Below are 22,871 nucleotides of genomic sequence, written 5' to 3' on the forward strand. Positions count from 1 at the left end.
GTTGGTCACTGGAGAGCTGTCTGTGTGACAGCTCTCCAGCGACCACACAGCGACGCTGCAGCGTCTAGATCGCTGCAGCGTCGCTAAATGTGACGGTACTTTTAAGAAGCAACACTGTTTGACAATCAGATTCATATGCTTTGTGCAAATGGAAGGCAGGCCACAAATGTGCATGTGTCTGCACAAGCGGTTAGAAACCGACTCCATGAGGATGGTCTGAGTGCTCGATGTCCATAGATTGGGTTGTGCTCACAGCCCAACACCGTGCAGAACACTTGGCAGTTGCCACAAAACACCAGGATTGACAAATTCGCCACTGGCGTCATGTGCTCTTCACAAATGAAAGCAGGTTCACACTGAGCACATGTGACAGACATGACAGAGTCTGGAGACACCATGGAGAGCGATTTGCTGCCTGCAACATCATTCAGCATGACCGGTTCGGCAGTGGGTCATTAATGGTGTGGGGTGGCATTTTTTTGGAGGGCCGCACAGCCCTCCTTGTGTACACCAGAGGTAGCCTGACTGCCATTAGGTACTGAGATGAGATCCTCAGACCCCTTGTGAAACCATATGCTGGTGTGGTTGGCCCTGGGTTCCTCCTAATGCAGGAATGCCAGACCTCATGTGGCTGGAGTGTGTCAGCAATTACTGCAAGATGAAGGCATTGAAGCTATGGCGTGGCCCACTCATTCCCCAGACCTGAATCCAATTGAACACATCTGGGACATCATGTCTTGCGCCATCCACCAATGTCATGTTGCACCACAGACTGTCCAGGAGTTGGTGGATGCTTTAGTCCAGGTCTGGGTGGACATCCCTCAAGAGACCATCTGTCATCTCATCAGGAGCATGACCAGGCATTGTAGGGAGGTTATACAGGCACGTGGATGCCACACACAATACTGAGCATCATTTCCTTGTCTTGAGGCATTTCCACTGAAGTTGGATCAGCCTCTAACTTTATTTTCCACTTTGATTTTGAGCATCATTCTAACTCCAAACCTCTATGGGATATTAATTGTGATTTATGTTAATAATTTTTAGGTATTATTGTTCTCAACACATTCCACTATGTAATGAATAAAGATTTACAACTGTAATATTTCATTCAGTGATATCTAGGATGTGGGATTTTTGTGTTCTCTTTATTTTTTTGAACAGTGTATTAAAAAAATAAAAACATTGATGGGAGTGCTTCTTTAAGATCATTAGCCCCATCAGTGATGATGATGTCTGCAAAGCCTTATAGAAATGAATACTTTTCCATGAGAATTATGAAAACATAAACTGCAAATAGTGAAGATGCAGCTGAGAGAGTAATCATAAGTAGAGATGAGCGAAAAAAGCTACCATACTTTTGCTGAAAAATTAATTAATAAGTTTCAAAAGATTTAATATAATTAAGAACCCTGATAAAATTTATAATGTTCTATTGTGTAATGTCTAAAACTTTGCATAACTCATATTTGATGAAAATATTATATAATTGCCTCAAGCAGGAGAGTTTTAATAGAAATAGTTCACTCTAGAGAAGCACGTGTCACTGCATATATGTATAGGAATAATGCCATAAAGGAAAGGGAGACTGTGCAAGAAAAAGATAATTACCAATTAAATAATCATGAAAGTGTGGCATTAACACTAATTAAATTAAGCCATCACACTTATGAACAATGTTAAATTGCTGCTTTTGTGTGCGGCTACAAAATGGAAAGATGGTTTGGCAAAGCTTTTGCATATCAAACCTTCTTTCCTCTAAAATCGTTTTTCATTAGGAATTCTTTTTTCTAACTTGAATGCTAGCTCATCTTTAAAGCATATTTTAAAATATAATTTTTTTGAACATTAAGAAGATTTTTTTGCATTAAACCTTGAGGTATAAAATGTACAAGATTTATCTCCCAACTACCAGTGATTTTTAACACATCTTCTTGGTTATGTGTGAAAGTAAAATATTTACTGTATTAGAATTAGTGAGAAACAGATGTAAAGGAACTTAAGAGTAAGAAGAAAAACAAGAAAATTCTTGTACATTGGCATTCTTCAAGGACCAGCCTTAAAGGGAATTGACACACCCAATTTTCATACTCCGTATTAAATGGTTCTGATGTACCAGATGGGGATCCCACAGAAAGGATTTTCATTTGTAGATAGAGTAGAGAATGTAGCAAAAGAGCGCCTCTTGGTTTGAGGGACCTGCTCAGTCCTGCATTTCACAGAAACCTATTGGTTTGCATGAGCATTGTCCAATGCTTAACTTCTCTGGCGGTAATGCAGAAAATGCAGAATTACTGTTGTGTTTTGTTCCAGAATACAACTGATCTCTTTAATAGTTCAATGTAGATGAGCTAAAGGCTGATATCAAAGCAATGTGGGCTTCCATAACACCTCAGCAGTGCAACAGGCTGATCCCCTCCATGCCATGCCACATCAATGCAGTAATGGATGCAAAAGGAGCCCCGGCCAAGTATTGAGGGCATTTACTGAACATACATTTCAGATTTTAAAATCATTTTTCAAGCTGGTGTTATAAAGCAGGGGTCCCCAACTCCAGTCCTCAAGGCCCACCAACATGTCATGTTTTCAGGATTTCCTAAAGGCCCCATCACATTAAGCGACGCTGCAGCGATACCGACAACGATCCGGATCGCTGCAGCGTCGCTGTTTGGTCGCTGGAGAGCTGTCACACAGACCGCTCTCCAGTGACCAACTATGCCGGTAACCAGGGTAAACATCGGTTAACTAAGCGCAGGGCCGCGCTTAGCAACCCGATGTTTACCCTGGTTACCATGCTAAAAGTAAAAAAAACAAACACTACATATTTACCTACAGCCGTCTGTCCTCCAGCGCTGTGCTCTGCTTCTCTGCTCTCCTCCTGTACTGTCTGTGAGCCGGAAAGCAGAGCGGTGACGTCACCGCTCTGCTTTCCGGCTCACAGCCAGTACAGGAGGAGAGCAGAGCACAGCGCTGGAGGACAGACAGCGGTAGGTAAGTATCTAGTGTTTGTTTTTTTTTACTTTTGACATGGTAACCAGGGTAAACATCGGGTTACTAAGCGCGGCCCTGCGCTTAGTTACCCGATGTTTACCCTGGTTACCAGTGAAGACATCGCTGGATCGGTGTCACACACGCCGATCCAGCGATGTCTCCAGGGAGTCCAGCGACGAAATAAAGTTCTGGACTTTATTCAGTGACCAACGATCTCCCAGCAGGGGCCTGATCGTTGGTCGCTGTCACACATAACAATTTCATTAACGATATCGTTGCTACGTCACAAATGGCAACGATATCGTTAACAATATCGTCATGTGTGAAGGTACCTTTAGTCTTGCCCAGGTAATAATTGCATCACCTGTGCAATGCAAAGGAAATCCTGAAAACATGACCTGTTGGTGGGCCTTGAGGACTGGAGTTGGGGACCCCTATTATAAAGTATTCTAACTTACTGAGATAATGACTTTTGGGTTTTCATTGACTCTAAGGCATAATCATTAACGCTAACAGAAATAAACACTTGAAATACATCACTCTGTTTGTAATAACTATATAATATATGAGTTTCACTTTTTGTATTGAAGAACTGAAATAAATTAACTTTTTGATGGTATTCTAATTTTGTGAAAAGCACCTGTATATTAATCCATATACAACGGGGCCAATTTCCATTTTTGCGTTTTACTCCCATTCTTCCCAAAACCGTTTTATTTTTTCTTTTGACTTAAACATATGAGGGCTCGTTTTTTGCAGGACAAGTTGTACTTTTGAATGACACTATTCTTTTTGCCACATAGTGTATTGGAAAATGGGAAGAAAAAATCCAAATGTTTAGAAATTCTGATATTTTTGAGAATTGTTTTCACAGTTTTCATTTTATGATTACAATTACCTTTCCATATGATTTTGCTCTTCGGTATGATTATGGGATACCAAACATGTGCAAAACTGTAAAGCGCTGCGGAATATGTTAGCGCTATATAAAAATAAAGATTATTATTATTATTATTATTACTACCTTCATTTTTTATTATTTTAGTGGAGAAAGGAAAATACAAAGTTTGCAAAACAAAAATTTGGCGGGTCGTGTTGCTGTTTACTGAGACCCGTAATCTTTTTATTTTTTGTTGATGGAGCCGTTTGATAGCTTGTTTTTCGCGGTACAAGATGATGTTTTCATAGAAACCATTTCAGATAAATGTGTTGCTTTGATTGCATTTTTCAAATTTTTTTGTGGAATTGCAGTGACCGAAAAACATAATCTTGGTGTTCTTGATTTTTTTCATTTACGGTGTTTACCGATTGAGTTACTTATTTTTATATTTTGATAGAACAGAATCTTCTGAATGCAGTGATGCCAAATATGTGTATTTTTTAGGTCATTATTTTTATTGGGGGAAATGAAGGGTCAATTGAACTTTTATGTTTTTTAATTTATTTTTTCACATTTATTAAAGCATATTTTAACTTTTCACTGTTCTTGTTAGTCACCTTAAGGGATTTGAAGCTCTGATCATCTGATCGCTTGTCCTGTATACAGCGATATCAAAGCATTGTAGCACATAGTGAAATTCATGGTCTCATTAGAAGCAAGGTCACAGGCAGGGTTTCAAAGAAGCTCTCTAATGTCAAGCACAGGGGTCTTTGGTAGACCCCCTGGTGTTATAGCAATCATCACGTCATGGGTGCACCGATTGGCACAGAGAATGATGCGACACCATAGCGGTGCATATTAAATGCTGTTATCAGAGTTTGACAGGTGGATTTTAACAGGTTAGTAATTGCGGGCTCCACTCTGCCCTCTATTGTTAGCCCCATCACCTTTTGGGTGATTCACCCACTTCCGAATTGTGGCATACATGTAAAGCAGATGTAATGAAGGGGTTAAAAATATTATTTTAATGTAGGACAAGGAATAGGTAGAGATGAGTAAAAAGATTTGCTCCATCGTGTTCCATAATCAACTATACTACTCCATGAAAACTGCATCTTTGCACGTTTCCTACAGCGGTGCTCCAGGTGCGCCGAATGTCTGTGGAGAAAATCTAATCTACCCAAAGATTTCATCCATTATAGGTTTATGCTTAAAACATACAACTCTGCCCTTCACCTCTCCAAACAAACCTATTTTAACACCCTCATCACCTCACTGTCCAATAACCCTAAATGTCTCTTTGACTCTTTCCATTCCCTACTCAACCCAAGAGTGCAGGCCCCAGCCACGGATGTACGTGCTGACGATCTGGCCAATTACTTCAAAGAAAAAATTGACCACATTCGACAGGAAATTATCTCCCAATCCCTTCATACCATGCACTGTCCTCCCCCAATGCATCCAATTCACTCTCTGACTTTGAACCAGTTACAAAAGAAGAAGTTATCAGGCTCCTTGCATCTTCTCGCCTGACCACTTGCACCAGTGACCCCATTCCGTCACATCTCCTCCAGTCCCTTTCCCCAGCTATCACCTCTCATTTAACAAAAATATTCAACCTTTCTCTCTCTTCCGGCATTTTTCCCTCCTCATTTATCATGCCATCATACACCCATTACTCGATCAAAACTGTGTCGCTAATTATAGACCTGTCTCTAATCTTCCCTTCATCTCTAAACTTCTCGAACACCTGGTCCACTCCCATCTTATCCGCTATCTCTCAGATAACTCTCTTCTCGACGATCTTCAATCTGGTTTCCGCTCTTTACACTCTATTGAAACTGCCCTCACTAAAGTCTCTAGTGATCTACTAACAGCTAAATCTAATGGTCACTACTCCATGCTAATTCTCTTGGATCTCTCTGCAGTATTCAGTACTGTGGATCATCAGCTCCTCCTCACTATGCTCCCCTCCATCGGCCTCAAGGACACCATTTTCTCCTGGTTCTCCTCCTATCTCTCTGACTGCTCCTTCACTGTATCTTTTGCTGGTTCCTCTTCCTCTCACCTTCCCCTTATTGTTGGGGTTCCTCAAGGATCAGTCCTAGGCCCCCTCCTCTTCTCTTTGTATACTGCCCCTATTGGACAAACAATAGTCAGTAGATTTGGTTTCCAGTACCATCTCTATGCTTATGACACCCAATTATACACATCTTCTCCTGACATCACGCCTGCCTTTTTAGAAAACACCAGTGATTGTCTTACCGCTGTCGCTAACATCATGTCCTCCCTCTATCTGAAACTGAACCTGTGAAAAACTGAACTCCTTGTGTTCTCTCCCTCTACTAACCTACCTTTGCCTGACATTGTCATCTCCGTGTGTGGTTCCACCATTACTCCCAAGCAACATGCCCGCTTCCTTGGGGTCATCCTTGATTCTGAGCTTTCCTTCACCCCCCACATCCAATCATTGGCTCACTCATCTTATCTGCATCTCAAAAATATTTCTAGAATTTGCCCTTTTCTTACTTTTGACACTGCAAAAATTACCACTGTTATACTCATTCATTCTAATCTGGACTATTTTAAGGGTACCGTCACACAGTGGCACTTTGATCGCTAGGACGGCACGATCCATGACGTTCCAGCGATATCGTTATGATCTCGCTGTGTCTGACATGCTACTGCGATCAGGGACCCTGCTGAGAATCGTACGTCGTAGCAGATCGTCTGAAACTTTATTTCGTCGCTGGATCTCCTGCTGACATCGCTGAATCGGCGTGTGTGACGCCGATTCAGCGATGTCTTCACTGGTAACCAGGGTAAACGTTGGGTTACTAAGCGCAGGGCCGCGCTTAGTAACCCGATGTTTACCCTGGTTACCAGCGTAAACGTAAAAAAAAAATATTACATACTTACCTTCAGCTGTCTGTCCCCGGTGCTGTGCTTCTCTGCACTCCTCCTGCATCCTGTGTCAGCGCCGGCCAGCCAGAAAGCACAGCGGTGACGTCACTGCTCTGCTTTACGGCTGACCGGCGCTGACATTGCAGAGGAAAGCACAGTGCCGGAGGACAGACACGGAATGTAAGTATGTAATGTTTGTTTTTTTACGTTTACGCTGGTAACCAGGGTAAACATCGGGTTACTAAGCGCGGCCCTGCCAGTCATTACACTCATTACCCATCCACTCAAGAATCCAGTACAAAACTATTACCCTTATCCACAAAGCACTCCATGGCTCAGAACCACCCTACATCTCCTCCCTGGTCTCAGTCTACCACCCAACCCGTGCTCTCCGTTCTGCTAATGACCTGAGGTTAACATCCTCAATAATCAGAACCTCACACTCCCATCTCCAAGACTTTTCATGTGCTTCGACAATTCTTTGGAATGCACTACCCAGGTTAATAAGATTAATCCCCACAGTTTTAAGCGTGCCCTAAAAACGCATTTGTTCAGAATGGCCCACCGCCTCAATGCATTAACCTAACTATACCTGTGTGGCCCATTAAAAAAAAACCTTAAACTTAATCAGGTTCCTCACATCATGTTCTCATATCCAGTATTTCATTCAGTTAATAGCCCTCTGTGTCTGTACTGTTACATACTTAAGCTGTTAACTGGTTCATGCAGCTTTACATGAACACCCGATCCTTACACTATGGCTGGTCCGAACAACAAAAGCAATTGTTATCATCCTCCTCTCGTGTCTCGATTTTTCCTATAGATTGTAAGCTTGCGAACAGAGCCCTCACTCCTATTGGTATCTATTTTGAACTGTGATTTTTGTTATGCAGTAATGTCTATTGTCTGTACAAATCCCCTCTATAATTTGTAAAGCGCTGCAGAATATGTTGGCGCTATAAAATTATTATTATTATTATTATGCGTCTTTCAATTACTAGCCCCTATGATGACACATGAAGTCTAGTCACTAGGGCTCAAGTGATATCATGACAGGTTCCACACTACATTTGAATACCGGCCTAAGAAGTTTACACTGCCCTTTTCTGACAATGCCAATATGAACGCCACTGTAGTACAAATCTTTTTGCCCACCTCTAGATATAATGCATCATTCTTTTTTTTAAAGCCAAGCACAAATTTTCTGGGTATTAAGTGTAACATTATATAACTATAACTCATAGCTTAATAAAAATCAAGTGATTTTACAATACTTTATGTAATTATAGTATTACCATATAGTATATGTTAGGCACCGGGTTTCTCCCACTGCATGGGATAGATCCAAAGCCTTGTCTAGTGCAGTGGTCTCCCATTCAGGCTTGGCTGTTGGGATGACTACTCAGCATGATCCCAGTGCCTTGCCGAGGCTCGTGCTGTATGTGTAGTTGCTGCTGGCTCTCCAGCTAAGCCTATGATAACTACTGGTTTACATGTGCAGGACTGTGTTCTGGAGTCCAGATTTCACCCTACTGAGCATGTCCATGATGTGGCCCCTTATCATTGGTGCTCAGATGTTAGCTGCTCTGGTGATGTGGCAGCTTCAGATTGGTCCAAAGGTAAGGTCCTGTCTGTCTGGACTTGAGCTTAAGGTGTAAAAGGCTCTCAATGGGGCACATCTGTGCGCTAGTATCATTTGTGTTGGTGTGTGTGAGTGGATATGCTGCCACTCTGACGGCACATGTGTGTTGTGATCTTGCTCAGCTTCAGCCAGTTAGGGTTTTTGCTTGCCGTTTGGCTTCCAGCATCTGTATCCTGTCATGTGTGCGGTTAGCACAGCAGAGTTACAGAGCAAGTCCAACCACAGAACCCTTTTGCTCCCCTGTGAGTTCTACAGGGTTTTGTTTAGTTAACTAGCATCAGCATAGTATTTTACTTTGACTCTGCATCTGTTTTGGCCACATGTGTGATTGGCACTGGTCATTTACGGAGTGAGTTCAACCCCTAGTTTCTTCACTCTGTGAAGTTAACAGCTGTGGGTTGTGAATTCTGTTCACACTGCGTGGAGTTAACGCAGTCGTGTCAGGTGTATGCTTGCCGTGTGTTCCGCCATTACTCTATAGCAGCACTTTTACGTCTCTGCACGGTGGACCCTGGGTTACGATCGCACTTTATTATTATATTTTATTTAGTGCAATCCGCTAACCCTAACTGTATGTCAGTACTATATATTACTACAGTTAGTATACAATTGATTAACGGTTGTTTTACATCTAAGTTTACCCAATGCATTTTATAACTTCCTGTATTTTAATTTTTGTTTGCACAATTGTGCAGCAAAAGTGAAGAAGGAGATTACCATTTCACAGAAATATACAATTTTTTAAATTCTTCTCATAGATTTATTAGTTGTCTTTAGTAGCCCTCTAGAGCTTAGAGAGATAGGAAAATACCAACTCTAAATGCCGCACATCTTCTGATTCCTATTTCCTAAATAAAAGCCGCTTCTTTGCTAAATTGTTAAATGCAGAAACATAAATAAATAATAAAACAACAGACATTGCAAATGTTATTGCACAACCACATTAAAATTAACAAAATGTTTGGACTATTATCTCTAGTATATAATTTAACGGTGATGTATCACAATACAAAAGACGGGTCGATCATTTTAAAATCATATTGGGCAACACTGTTTAATAGCACTTACTGTTCTGAAGCTGTTTTTCTCTAGATTGCAAGTTGGAAAGAACTTGATTATAGTGGTTGAGAAAGGCTGCTACATCTGCATCCAGAAACATTGGCCCTTGTTCCTTTTCTTTCAGTTGTTTTCCCTGAATTTGCAAGGATTCAATTGTAGGCTTAAGAGCTGACAGACGGCTGACTTCATCCTGGTTCCCAAATGACAAAAGAAAAAAATCACAATCGCCTTCATAACAATATAATAAAGAAGCAATGAGAACATGTCACAATGAACATGCAGTCTGTTCTGCCAGCAGAATCTAATAGAGCATTAGGGACTAAACATAGTGATATATTGGTTTGTGGGAAAAGATTGAGTACAAGGCCTCCTTCACCCATCTGTGTTTAAACATATATGTGAAAAAATGGAACTGGTGCCATCAGTGTGTCATCCGTGTGTCATACCTGTGTCCGTGTTTATCATCAGTGTTTTTCCAGCATAGTTTAAGAAAGAATTACATCTCAAAGCTTCTTCTATACTTTGCAATGTTAAACACATGCAGCACGTGGATGGCACATGGATGCTGTTTGTGTCCTGTGTTTTTCACGGACCAATATACATTTTTATTGGCCTTTGTTTTCTGTTCTGCCAGAAAAAAACATGTCTCTGTATGTTTTCCATGGACACACAATAGGTTTAAGTGCATGTGGCGTCTGTGGAAATAAACAGATGCCACATGTACTGTAAACATGGACATTAACCCCTTTCTGCCATTGGACGTACTATTCCGTCCATGTGGGGTGGGCCCTAATTCCCAAGGACGAAATAGTACGTCCAGCGCAATTGGCCGCGCTCACGGGGGGAGCGCGGCCGATCGCGGCTGGGTGTCAGCTGCCTATCGCAGCTGACATCCGGCACTATGTACCAGGAGCGGTCACGGACCGCCCCCGGCACATTAACCCCCGACACACCGCGATCAAACATGATCGCGGTGTGCCGGCGGTACAGGGAAGCATCACGCAGGGAGGGGGCTCCCTGCTGGCTTCCCTGAGACCCCCGCAGCAACGCAATGTGATCGCGTTGCTGTGAGGGTCTCTTACCTCCCATCCCTGCAGCAGGCCAGGATCCAAAATGGCCGCTGCATCCGGGTCCTGCAGGGAGGGAGGTGGCTTACCAAGTGCCTGCTCAGAGCAGGCACTTGGTAAGCCTGCAGCGCTGTAAGTGAGATCGCTTATCTGACAGAGTGCTGTGCAAACTGTCAGATCAGCGATCTGTGATGTCCCCCCGGAACAAAGTAAAAAAGTAAAAAAAAAAACTCCACATGTGTAAAAAAAAAAAAAAAAATTGTTCCCATAAATACATTTCTTTATCTAAATAAAAAAACAAACAATAAAAGTACACATATTTAGTATCTCAGCGTCCGTAATGACCTGACCTATAAAACTGTCCCACTAGTTAACCCCTTCAGTAAACACCGTAAGAAAAAAAAAACGAGACAAAAAACAACGCTTTATTATCATACCGCCAAGCAAAAAGTGGAATAACACACGATCAAAAAGACAGATATAAATAACCATGGTACAGCTGAAAACGTCAACTTGTCCCGCAAAAAACGAGCCGCCATACAGCATCATCAGCGAAAAAATAAAAAGTTATAGTCCTCAGAATAAAGCGATGCAAAAATAATTATTTTTTCTATAAAATAGTTTTTATCGTGTAAAAGCGCCAAAACATAAAAAAATGATATAAATGAGGTATCGCTGTAATCGTACTGACCCGAAGAATAAAACTGCTTTATCAATTTTACCAAACGTGGAACGGTATAAACGCCTCCCCCAAAAGAAATTCATGAATAGCTGGTTTTTGGTCATTCTGCCTCACAAAAATCGGAATAAAAAGCGATCAAAAAATGTCACATGCCTGAAAATGTTACCAATGAAAACGACAACTCGTCCCGCAAAAAGCAAGACCTCACATGACTCTGTGGACTCAAATATGGAAAAATTATAGCTCTCAAAATGTGGTAACGCAACAAATATTTTTTGCAATAAAAAGCGTCTTTCAGTTTGTGACGACTGCCAATCATAAAAATCCGCTAAAAACATGCTATAAAAGTAAATCAAACCCCCCTTCATCACCCCCTTCGTTAGGGAAAAATTAAAAATTAAAAAAATGTATTTATTTCCATTTTCCCATTAGGGTTAGTGTTAGGGTTAGGGCAAGGGATAGGGTTAGGGCTAGGGTTAGGGTTAGGGCTAGGGTTAGGGCTAGTGTTAGGGCTAGGGTTAGGGTTAGAGTTAGGGTTAGGGCTAGGGTTAGGGCTAGGGATAGGGCTAGGGTTAGGGCTAGGGTTAGGGCTAGGGTTAGGGCTAGGGCAAGGGTTAGGGCTAGGGTTAGGGTTGTGTTATGACCTGGTGGTCAGGACAATAATGGACCTGGTGGTTAAGAGCACACGGAATGACCTGATAGTTACTGATAATAAAGGACGAGCTCTGGGACGTGGGAACTCTGCTGACCGCAATCCCTAATCCTATCACACACACTAGAAATAGCCGTGGATTGCTCCTAACGCTCCCTATGCAACTCGGCACAGCCTAAGGAACTAGCTAGCCCTGAAGATAGAAAAATAAAGCCTACCTTGCCTCAGAGAAATTCCCCAAAGGAAAAGGCACCCCCCCCCACATATAATGAATCTGAGTAAAGATGAAAATACAAACACAGAGATGAAAATAGATTTAGCAAAGTAAGGCCCGACTTACTGAACAGACTGAGGATAGGAAAGGTTGCTTTGCGGTCAGCACAAAAACCTACAAAAAGACCACGCAGAGGGCGCAAAAAGACCCTCCGCACCGACTCACGGTGCGGAGGCGCTCCCTCTGCGTCCCAGAGCTTCCAGCAAGCAAGACAACAATAAAAATAGCAAGCTGGACAGAAAAATAGCAAACCAAAGAAAAACAAGAAGGAACTTAGCTTCTGCTGGGAAGACAAGTCACAAGAACGATCCAGGAGTGAACTAGACCAATACTGGAACATTGACAGGTGGCATGGAGCAAAGATCTAAGTGGAGTTAAATAGAGCAGCCAGCTAACGAATTAACCTCGTCACCTGTGGAAGGAAACTCAGAAACACCAACCAGAGGAAGTCCATGGACAGAACCAGCCGAAGTACCATTCATGACCACAGGAGGGAGCCCGACAACAGAATTCACAACAGTACCCCCTTGAGGAGGGGTCACCGAGCCCTCACCAGAGCCCCCAGGCCGACCAGGATGAGCCAAATGAAAGGCACAAACCAGATTGGCAGCATGAACATCAGAGGCAAAAACCCAGGAATTATCTTCCTGACCATAACCCTTCCACTTGACCAGGTACTGGAGTTTCCGTCTCGAAATACGAGAATCCAAAATCTTCTCCACCACATACTCCAACTCCCCCTCAACCAACACCGGGGCAGGAGGATCAACGGATGGAACCACAGGCGCCACGTATCTCCGCAATAACGACCTATGGAACACATTATGGATGGCAAAAGAAGCAGGAAGGTCCAAACGAAATGACACAGGATTGATAACCTCAGAAATCTAATGTGGACCAATGAAACGAGGCTTAAACTTAGGAGAGCAAACCTTCATAGGAACATAACGAGACGACAACCAAACCAAATCCCCAACATGAAGTCGGGGACCCACACAGCGCCGGCGGTTAGCGAAACGTTGAGCCTTCTCCTGGGACAATGTCAAATTGTCCACCACATGAGTCCAAATCTGCTGCAACCTATCCACCACAGTATCTACACCAGCACAGTCCGAAGACTCAACCTGCCCTGAAGAGAAACGAGGATGGAAACCAGAATTGCAGAAAAACGGCGAAACCAAAGTAACCGAGCTGGCCCGATAATTAAGGGCGAACTCAGCCAACGGCAAAAAGGACACCCAATCATCCTGATCAGCAGAAACAAAGCATCTCAGATATGTTTCCAAAGTTTGATTAGTTCGTTCGGTGTGGCCATTTGTCTGAGGATGGAAAGCCGAGGAAAAAGACAAATCAATGCCCATCCTAGCACAAAAGGATCGCCAAAACCTCGAAACAAACTGGGAACCTCTGTCAGAAACGATGTTCTCCGAGATACCATGTAAACGAACCACATGCTGGAAAAATAATGGCACCAAATCAGAAGAGGAAGGCAATTTAGACAAAGTTACCAAATGGACCATCTTAGAAAAGCGATCACAAACCACCCAAATGACCGACATCTTTTGAGAGACGGGGAGATCCGAATTAAAATCCATAGAAATATGCGTCCAGGGCCTCTTCGGGACCGGCAAGGGCAAAAGCAACCCACTGGCACGAGAACAGCAGGGCTTAGCTCGAGCACAAGTCCCACAGGACTGCACAAAAGAACGCACATCCCGTGACAAAGACGGCCACCAAAAGTATCTAGCCACCAAATCTCTGGTACCAAAGATTCCAGGATGCACAGCCAACACTGAACAATGAATCTCAGAGATAACTCTACTAGTCCATCTATCAGGGACAAACAGTTTCTCCGCTGGGCAACGGTCAGGTCTATCAGCCTGAAATTTTTGTAGCACCCGCCGCAAATCAGGGGAGATGGCAGACAAAATTACCCCCTCTTTGAGAATACCCGCCGGCTCAGGAACACCCGGAGAGTCAGGCACAAAACTCCTTGTCAGGGCATCAGCCTTCACATTCTTAGAGCCCGGAAGGTACGAAACCACAAAATCAAAACGGGAGAAAAATAATGACCATCGAGCCTGTCTCGGATTCAACCGTTTGGCAGACTCAAGATAAGTCAAATTCTTGTGATCTGTCAAGACCACCATGCGATGCTTGGCTCCTTCAAGCCAATGACGCCACTCCTCGAATGCCCACTTCATGGCCAACAACTCTCGATTACCAACATCATAATTACGCTCAGCAGGCGAAAACTTTCTAGAAAAGAAAGCACATGGCTTCATCACTGAGCCATCAGAACTTCTTTACGACAAAACAGCCCCTGCTCCAATCTCAGAAGCATCAACCTCAACCTGAAACGGGAGCAAAACATCTGGCTGGCACAACACAGGGGCAGAAGAAAAACGACGCTTCAACTCCTGAAAAGCCTCTACAGCTGCAGAAGACCAATTGACCACATCAGCACCCTTCTTGGTCAAATCAGTCAACGGTTTAGCAACACTAGAAAAATTAGCGATGAAGCGCCGATAAAAATTAGCAAAGCCCAGGAACTTTTGCAGGCTCTTCACAGATGTCGGCTGAGTCCAATCGTAAATGGCCTGGACTTTAACAGGGTCCATCTCGATAGTAGAAGGGGAAAAAATGAACCCTAAAAATGAAACCTTCTGATCTCCAAAGAGACACTTTGACCCCTTCACAAACAAGGAATTCGCACGAAGGACCTGGAACACCATTCTGACCTGCTTCACATGAGACTCCCAATCATCCGAAAAGACCAAAATATCATCCAAATACACAATCAGGAATTTATCCAGGTACTCTCGGAAGATGTCATGCATAAAGGACTGAAATACTGATGGAGCATTGGAAAGCCCGAATGGCATGACCAGGTACTCAAAATGGCCCTCGGGCGTATTAAATGCTGTTTTCCATTCATCGCCTTGTTTAATACGCACAAGATTGTACGCCCCTTGAAGATCTATCTTGGTGAACCAACTAGCCCCTTTAATACGAGCAAACAAATCAGACAGCAACGGCAAAGGATACTGAAATTTGACTGTAATTTTATTAAGAAGGCGGTAATCAATACAAGGTCTCAAAGAACCATCCTTCTTGGCCACAAAAAAGAACCTTGCTCCTAACGGTGATGACGACGGGCGAATATGGCCTTTCTCCAAGGATTCCTTTATATAACTCTGCATAGCGGCGTGTTCTGGCACAGATAAATTGAACAATCGGCCCTTAGGAAACTTACTACCAGGAATCAAATGAATTGCACAATCGCAATCCCTACAAGGAGGTAGGGCACTGGCTTTGGGCTCATCAAATACATCCCGATAATCCGACAAAAACTCTGGAACTTCAGAAGGAGTGGAAGATTAAATAGACAAAAATGGAACATCACCATGTACCCCCTGGCAACCCCAGCTGGACACAGACATAGATTTCCAGTCCAATACTGGATTATGAACCTGTAGCCATGGCAACCCCAAAACGATCACATCATGCAGATTATGCAACACCAGAAAGCGGATATCCTCCTGATGTGCAGGAGCCATGCACATGGTCAATTGGGTCCAGTACTGAGGCTTATTTTTGGCCAAAGGCGTAGCATCAATTCCTCTCAATGGAATAGGATACTGCAAGGGCTCCAAGAAAAAATCACAGCGCCTAGCATACTCCAAGTCCATCAAATTCAGGGCAGCGCCTGAATCCACAAATGCCATAACAGAATAGGATGACAAAGAGCAAATCAGAGTAACGGACAATAGAAATTTAGACTGTACCGTACCAATAGTGGCAGACCTAGCGAACCGCTTAGTGCGCTTAGGACAATCGGAGATAGCATGAGTGGAATCACCACAGTAAAAACATAGCCCATTCCGACGTCTGTGTTCTTGCCGTTCAGCTCTGGTCAAAGTCCTATCACATTGCATAGGCTCAGGCCCATGCTCAGATAGTACCGCCAAATGATGCACAGCTTTACGCTCACGCAAGCGTCGATCGATCTGAATGGCCAAAGACATAGACTCATTCAGACCAGCAGGCATGGGAAATCCCACCATGACATCCTTAAGGGCTTCAGAGAGACCCTTTCTGAAGATTGCTGCCAGGGCACATTCATTCCACTGAGTGAGCACAGACCACTTTCTAAATTTCTGACAATATATCTCCGCTTCATCCTGACCCTGACACAGAGCCAGCAAGATTTTCTCTGCCTGATCCACTGAATTAGGTTCGTCATAAAGCAATCCAAGCGCCAGGAAAAACGCATCAACATCACGCAATGCCGGATCTCCTGGCGCAAGGGAAAATGCCCAGTCTTGAGGGTCACCACGTAACAAAGAAATAATGATCTTTACTTGTTGAACAGGGTCACCTGAGGAGCGAGGTTTCAAGGCAAGAAACAATTTACAATTATTTTTGAAATTCAAGAACTTAGATCAATCACCGAAAAACAAATCAGGAATTGGAATCCTAGGCTCTGACATCGGATTCTGAACCACAAAATCTTGAATGTTTTGTACCCTTGTAGTGAGATTATCCATCCAAGAGGACATACCTTGAATGTCCATGTTTACACCTGTGTCCTGCACCACCCAGAGGTAAAGGGGAAATGAGAGACAAAACACACTGCAAAGAAAAAAAAATGGTCTCAGAACTTCTCTTATCCCTCTATTGAGATGCATTAGTACTTTGGGCCACCTGTACTGTTATGACCTGGTGGTCAGGACGATAATGGACCTGGTGGTTAAGAGCACACGGAATGACCTGATAGTTACTGATAATAAAGGACGAGCTCTGGGACCTGGGAACTCTGCTGACCGCAATCCCTAATCCTATCACACACACTAGAAATAGCCGTGGATTGCTCCTAACGCTCCCTATGCAACTCGGCACAGCCTAAGGAACTAGCTAGCCCTGAAGATAGAAAAATAAAGCCTACCTTGCCTCAGAGAAATTCCCCAAAGGAAAAGGCAGCCCCCACATATAATGACTGAGTAAAGATGAAAATACAAACACAGAGATGAAAATAGATTTAGCAAAGTGAGGCCCGACTTACTGAACAGACTGAGGATAGGAAAGGTTGCTTTGCGGTCAGCACAAAAACCTACAAAAAGACCACGCAGAGGGCGCAAAAAGACCCTCCGCACCGACTCACGGTGCGGAGGCGCTCCCTCTGCGTCCCAGAGCTTCCAGCAAGCAAGACAACAATAAAAATAGCAAGCTGGACAGAAAAATAGCAAACCAAAGAAAAACAAGAAGGAACTTAGCTTCTGCTGGGAAGACAGGTCACAAGAACGATCCAGGAGTGAACTAGACCAATACTGGAACATTGACAGGTGGCATGGAGCAAAGATCTAAGTGGAGTTAAATAGAGCAGCCAGCTAACGAATTAACCTCGTCACCTGTGGAAGGAAACTCAGAAACACCCACCAGAGGAAGTCCATGGACAGAACCAGCCGAAGTACCATTCATGACCACAGGAGGGAGCCCGACAACAGAATTCACAACAGGGTTGGGTCTAGGGTTAGGGCTAGGGTTAGGGTTGGGGCTAGGGTTAAGGCTACAGTTAGGGTTGGGGCTAAAGTTAGGGTTAGGGTTGGGGCTAAAGTTAGGGTTAGGGTTTGGATTACATTTTGGGAATAGGGTTGGGATTAGGGTTAGGGGTGTGTCTGGGTTAAAGGTGTGGTTAGGGTTACCGTTGGGATTAGGGTTATGGGTGTGTTTGGATAAGGGTTTCAGTTATAATAGGGGGGTTTCCACTATTTAGGCACATCAGGGGCTCTCCAAACACAACATGGCGTCCGATCTCAATTCCAGCCAATTCTGCGTTGAAAAAGTAAAACAGTGCTCCTTCCCTTCCTAGCTCTACGTGCGCCCAAACAGGGGTTTACCCCAACATATAGGGTATCAGCGTACTCAGGACAAATTGGACAACTTTTGGGGTCCAACTTCTCCTGTTACCCTTAGGAAAATACAAAACTGGGGGCTAAAAGATAATTTTTGTGGGAAAAAAAGATTTTTTATTTTCATGCCTCTGCGTTATAAACTGTAGTGAAACACTTGGGGGCTCAAAGTTCTCACAACACATCTAGATAAGTTCCTTGGGGGATCTAGTTTCCAATATGTGGTCACTTGAGGGTTTTTTCTACTATTTAGGTACATTAGGGGCTCAGCATATGAAATATGACGCCTGCAGTCCTTTCCATCTAAGTCTGCATTCCAAATGGCGCTGCTTCCCTTCCGAGCCCTCCCATGCGCCCAAACGGTGGTTCCCCCCCACATAATGGGTATCAGCGTACTCAGGACAAATTGGACAACAACTTTTGGTGTCCAATTTCTCCTGTTACCCTTAGGAAAATACAAAACTGCGGGCTACAAAATAATTTTTGGGGGAAATTTTTTTTTTAATTTTCACGGCTCTGCATTATAAACTGTAGTGAAACACTTGGGGGTTCAAAGTTCTCACAACACATCTAGATACGTTCCTTGGGGGGGTATAGTTTCCAATATGTGGTCACTTGTGGGGGGTTTCTACTGTTTAGGTACACTAGGGGCTCTGCAAATGCAATGTGACGCCTGCAGACCAATCAATCTAAGTCTGCATTCCAAATGATGCTCCTTCCCTTCCGAGCTCTCCCATGCGCTCAAACGGTGGTTCCCCCCCCATATCGGGTATCAGCGTACTCAGGACAAATTGTAAAACAATATTTAGGGTCCAATTTCTCCTGTTACCCATAGAAAAAATACAAAACTGGGGGCTAAAAAATATTTTTTGTGGAAAAAATATTTTTTATTTGCACGGCTCTGCGTTATAAACTGTAGTGAAACCCTTGGGGGTTCAAAGCTCTCAACACATCTAGATGAGTTCCTTAGGGGGCATACTTTCCAAAATGGTGTCACTTGTGGGGGGTTTCTACTATTTAGGTACATTAGGGGCTCTGCAATCACAATGTGATGCCAGCAGACCATTCCATCTAAGTCTGCATTCCAAATGGTGCTCCTTCCCTTTCGAGCCCTCCCATGCGCCCAAACGGTGCTTCCCCCCACAAATGGTGTATCAGCGTACTCAGGACAAATTGGACAACAACTTTTGGGGTCCAATATCTCCTGTTACCCTCGGGAAAATACAAAACTGGGGGCTAAAAAATATTTTTTCTGGGAAAGAATTATTGTTTTATTTTTGCGGCTCTGCATAATAAACTTCTTTGAAGTCCTTGGTGGGTCAAAGTGCTCACCACACATCTATATATGTTCCTTAGGGGGTCTACTTTCCAAAATGGTGTCACTTGTGGGGGTTTCAATGCTTGGGCACATCAGTGGGTCTCCAAACGCAACATGGCATCCCATCTCAATTCCTGTCAATTTTGCATTGAAAAGTCAAGCAGCGCTCCTTGAAACAGTGGTTTACCCCCACATATGGGGTATCGGCGTACTCAGGACAAATTGTACAACAACGTTTGGGGTCCAATTTCTTCTCTTAACCTTGGAAAAATAAAAAATTGGGGCGAAAATATAATTTTTGTTAAAAAAATATGATTTTTTATTTTTACGGCTCTGCATTATAAACTTCTCTGAAGCACTTGGTGGGTCAAAGTGCTCACCACACCTCTATATATGTTCCTTAGGGGGTCTACTTTCCAAAATGGTGTCAATTGTGGGGGGTTTCAATGTTTAGGCACATCAGTGGCTCTCCAATCGCAACATGGCGTCCCATCTCAATTCCTGTCAATTTTGCATTGAAAAGTCAAGCAGCGCTCCTTCCCTTCCGAGCTCTCCCATGCGCCCAAACAGTGGTTTACCCCCTCATATGGGGTATCGGCGTACTCAGGACAAATTGTACAACAACTTTTGGGGTCCATTTTCTCCTGTTACCCTTGGTAAAATAAAACTAATTGGAGCTGAATTAAATTTTTGGTGAAAAAAAGTTAAATGTTCATTTTCATTTAAACATTCCAAAAATTCCTGTGAAACACCTGAAGGGTTAATTGACTTCTTGAATGTGGTTTTGAGCACCTTGAGGGGTGCATTTTTTAGAATGGTGTCACACTTGATTATTTTCTATCATATATACCCTTCAAAATGACTTCAAATGAGATGTGGTCCCTAAAAAAAAATGGTGTTGTAAAAATGAGAAATTGCTGGTCAACTTTCAACCATTATAACTCCCTAACCAAAAAAAATTGGGTTCCAAAATTGTGCTGATGTAAAGTAGACATGTGGGAAATGTTACTTATTAAGTATTTTGTGTGACATATCTCTGTGATGTAATTGCATAAAAATTAAAAGTTGGAAAATTGCAAAATTTTCAAAATTTTTGCCAAATTTCCATTTTTTTCACGCAGGTAATATCAAAGAAATTTTACCACTATCATGAAGTACAATATGTCACGAGAAAAAATTGTCAGAATCACTGGAATCCGTTGAAGCGTTCCAGAGTTATAACCTCATAACGGGACAGTGGTCAGAATTGTAAAAATTGGCCTGGTCATTAACGAGCAAATCACCCTCGGTGGTAAAGGGGTTAAAGAAGGCCTAACTTGTAGTTATTGAAATTCATGTTCAGCCTGTCAACCAATGATTAGGAATTAGACTTTTAATATCAGATTGAGTTGGGATTCTAGTTAAAAAATCAGATTAAAATAAAACTTAACTTTTAATAAATATAGTTAAATATAGCTTCAAATGCTTATTTACAAACAAATATATTGCAGCAAAAATAAAGTGCTCATTAGTGCCAATCTAGATTGTGACTAAGCTATTCAAACATTTCAATATGCTGGATAGTTGTACTGTTGGAAGGTGAACCTATGCTACAGTCACAAGTCTTTGGCAGCATTTAACAGGTTTTACTCCAGGATTGCCATGTATTTAGCTTCATCCATCTTCCCATCAAATCTGACCAGGATTCCTATTTCTACTGAAGAAAAGCATCCACTCAGCATGATGATGTCATCAGAATGTTTGATGATGGGTATGGTGTTTTCATGGTGATGTATAATGTTTGGTTTCCACCACACATTATATTTTGCATTTAGCCTGAAAAGTTCTATTTTGGTCTCATCTGACCAGAGCTCCTTCTTCCACATGCTAGCTGTGTGCACTACAAGGCATGGTGAATAAAAGTATCCATTTTAATCACTTACGATAAGACAGATCATTTTTCACACAATAATGGCTCAAATTGGCAGTGTTACTTTTAGAGATAATTCAGTATTATCCTGCTGTGATGACTGCTGTGCCATATATTACATAACACCCTGTGCTTCTTCTCCATTGATATGCTTGGTGAAGGCAAATGAGGCTAATTTTCACCTGCATTTGGTAGTACTACTGCCCAGACAGCTGGTGCCAATGGTAGTGGTGTTGCCTCTGCTACAGATAACAGCTCCAACACTCTTAACCAGGGGTGTCAAACTGCATTCCTCGAGGGCCGCAAACCATGCGTGTTTTCAAGACTTCCTTAGCTTTGCACAAGGTGCTGTAATCATTATGTGTGTAGGTGATTAAATTATCACCTGTGCAGTACAAGGAAATCCTGAAAACCTGACCTGTTTGCAGCCTTGAGGAATGCAGTTTGACACCCCTGCTCTTAACCATGGTATGTTTTTCTTTTCTTTTATACTACCAAGTCCATTGACATTGCTAATTTTCCCGACAATATTGTGGAAATGTGCGCTCTGATGTCCTCTCAATATTTTAAATCACCTTAAATAATAATTTAGTACTCCTTCCCTGATGGACTTTTCTATGAAATATGATATTATGGCTGTCATACATTATGGGCAAGCTGGTGTGGCTGCACCTGATGTCATGTCAGCCTTCTGTGGCGGGCAATTTTTGGGGATTGTCATGAATCACAAATTAGACAAATTCAACAGGAACAGCAAATTTCATGAAATTCTACTTGAATTCAATTTACATCGATTTACTTTGCATACTTCTAGTTCATGTAAAGTTTAAAATACTATATATACCTTTATTAGCTAGCTAGCATAATTGAATTTGCAAGCTACCAGAGAACAGAGGTTCCTTTATCAGGCTTGTTTGCAAATGAATTACTGATATAAGGGCACAACATTTTAGGGATATTACAATAGGTCATTTGTGCATGGGGTGGAGGAGTGATGCCACCTAAGGATAAACCAAGGTTATAAAATTAAGGTTTTTGCTACAAATGGAAAAGTGATAGAAGTGATGGCTTAGGAGTTTCCTGTGGGTTTATGGTAAATTGATATTTGTATGGTATTGCATTTGATGTATATGGACGTGTTCAGAAAATGTATTTCAGATTTTGATTATTTGAGGGGGACCTTGATGGTTGGGTAGAACTTGTTGAAGTTATTGTGGAAGGTAATCAGATCATAGTTTAAACCTGTCCATGTTATTTGCAAATAACCAATGCTGTGGGATAGGGTTGAGCGACTTAGTTTTTCAGGGTCGAGTCGGGTTTCACGAAACCCGACTTTCTCAAAAGTCAGGTCGAGTGAAATTGGCCGATCCTATTGAAAAGTCAGGGTCGGGGATCGGCCGAAACTCGAAACCCAATGTAAGTCTATGGGGGTTTTTGGTTTTTTGTACATTTCCTTCAGGGCGATATAGCAGAAAAGCCGGTAACTCAATTACCGGCTTTTCATTTCTCCTGCCAAAACCCGACATGATATGAGACATGGTTTACATACAGTAAACCATGTCATATCCCCCTTTTTTTACA

The 22,871-nt window shown here is 42.6% G+C and overlaps 1 protein-coding gene across 1 annotated transcript in view; it reads right to left on the bottom strand.

Moving 5' to 3' along the window:
- The window catches only part of DMD (dystrophin), a 4,179,683-nt gene that overhangs the window by 2,514,240 nt on the left and 1,642,572 nt on the right, over window positions 1-22,871 (bottom strand). Inside the window, exon 21 of the mRNA XM_069757653.1 lies at window positions 9,486-9,666. Within this exon, the coding sequence (XP_069613754.1) occupies window positions 9,486-9,666 (181 nt within the window). The remainder of the gene's footprint in view (window positions 1-9,485; window positions 9,667-22,871) is intronic.

The sequence above is a fragment of the Ranitomeya imitator genome, chromosome 3 (assembly GCF_032444005.1).
Source record: "Ranitomeya imitator isolate aRanImi1 chromosome 3, aRanImi1.pri, whole genome shotgun sequence".
NCBI lineage: Eukaryota > Metazoa > Chordata > Amphibia > Anura > Dendrobatidae > Ranitomeya > Ranitomeya imitator.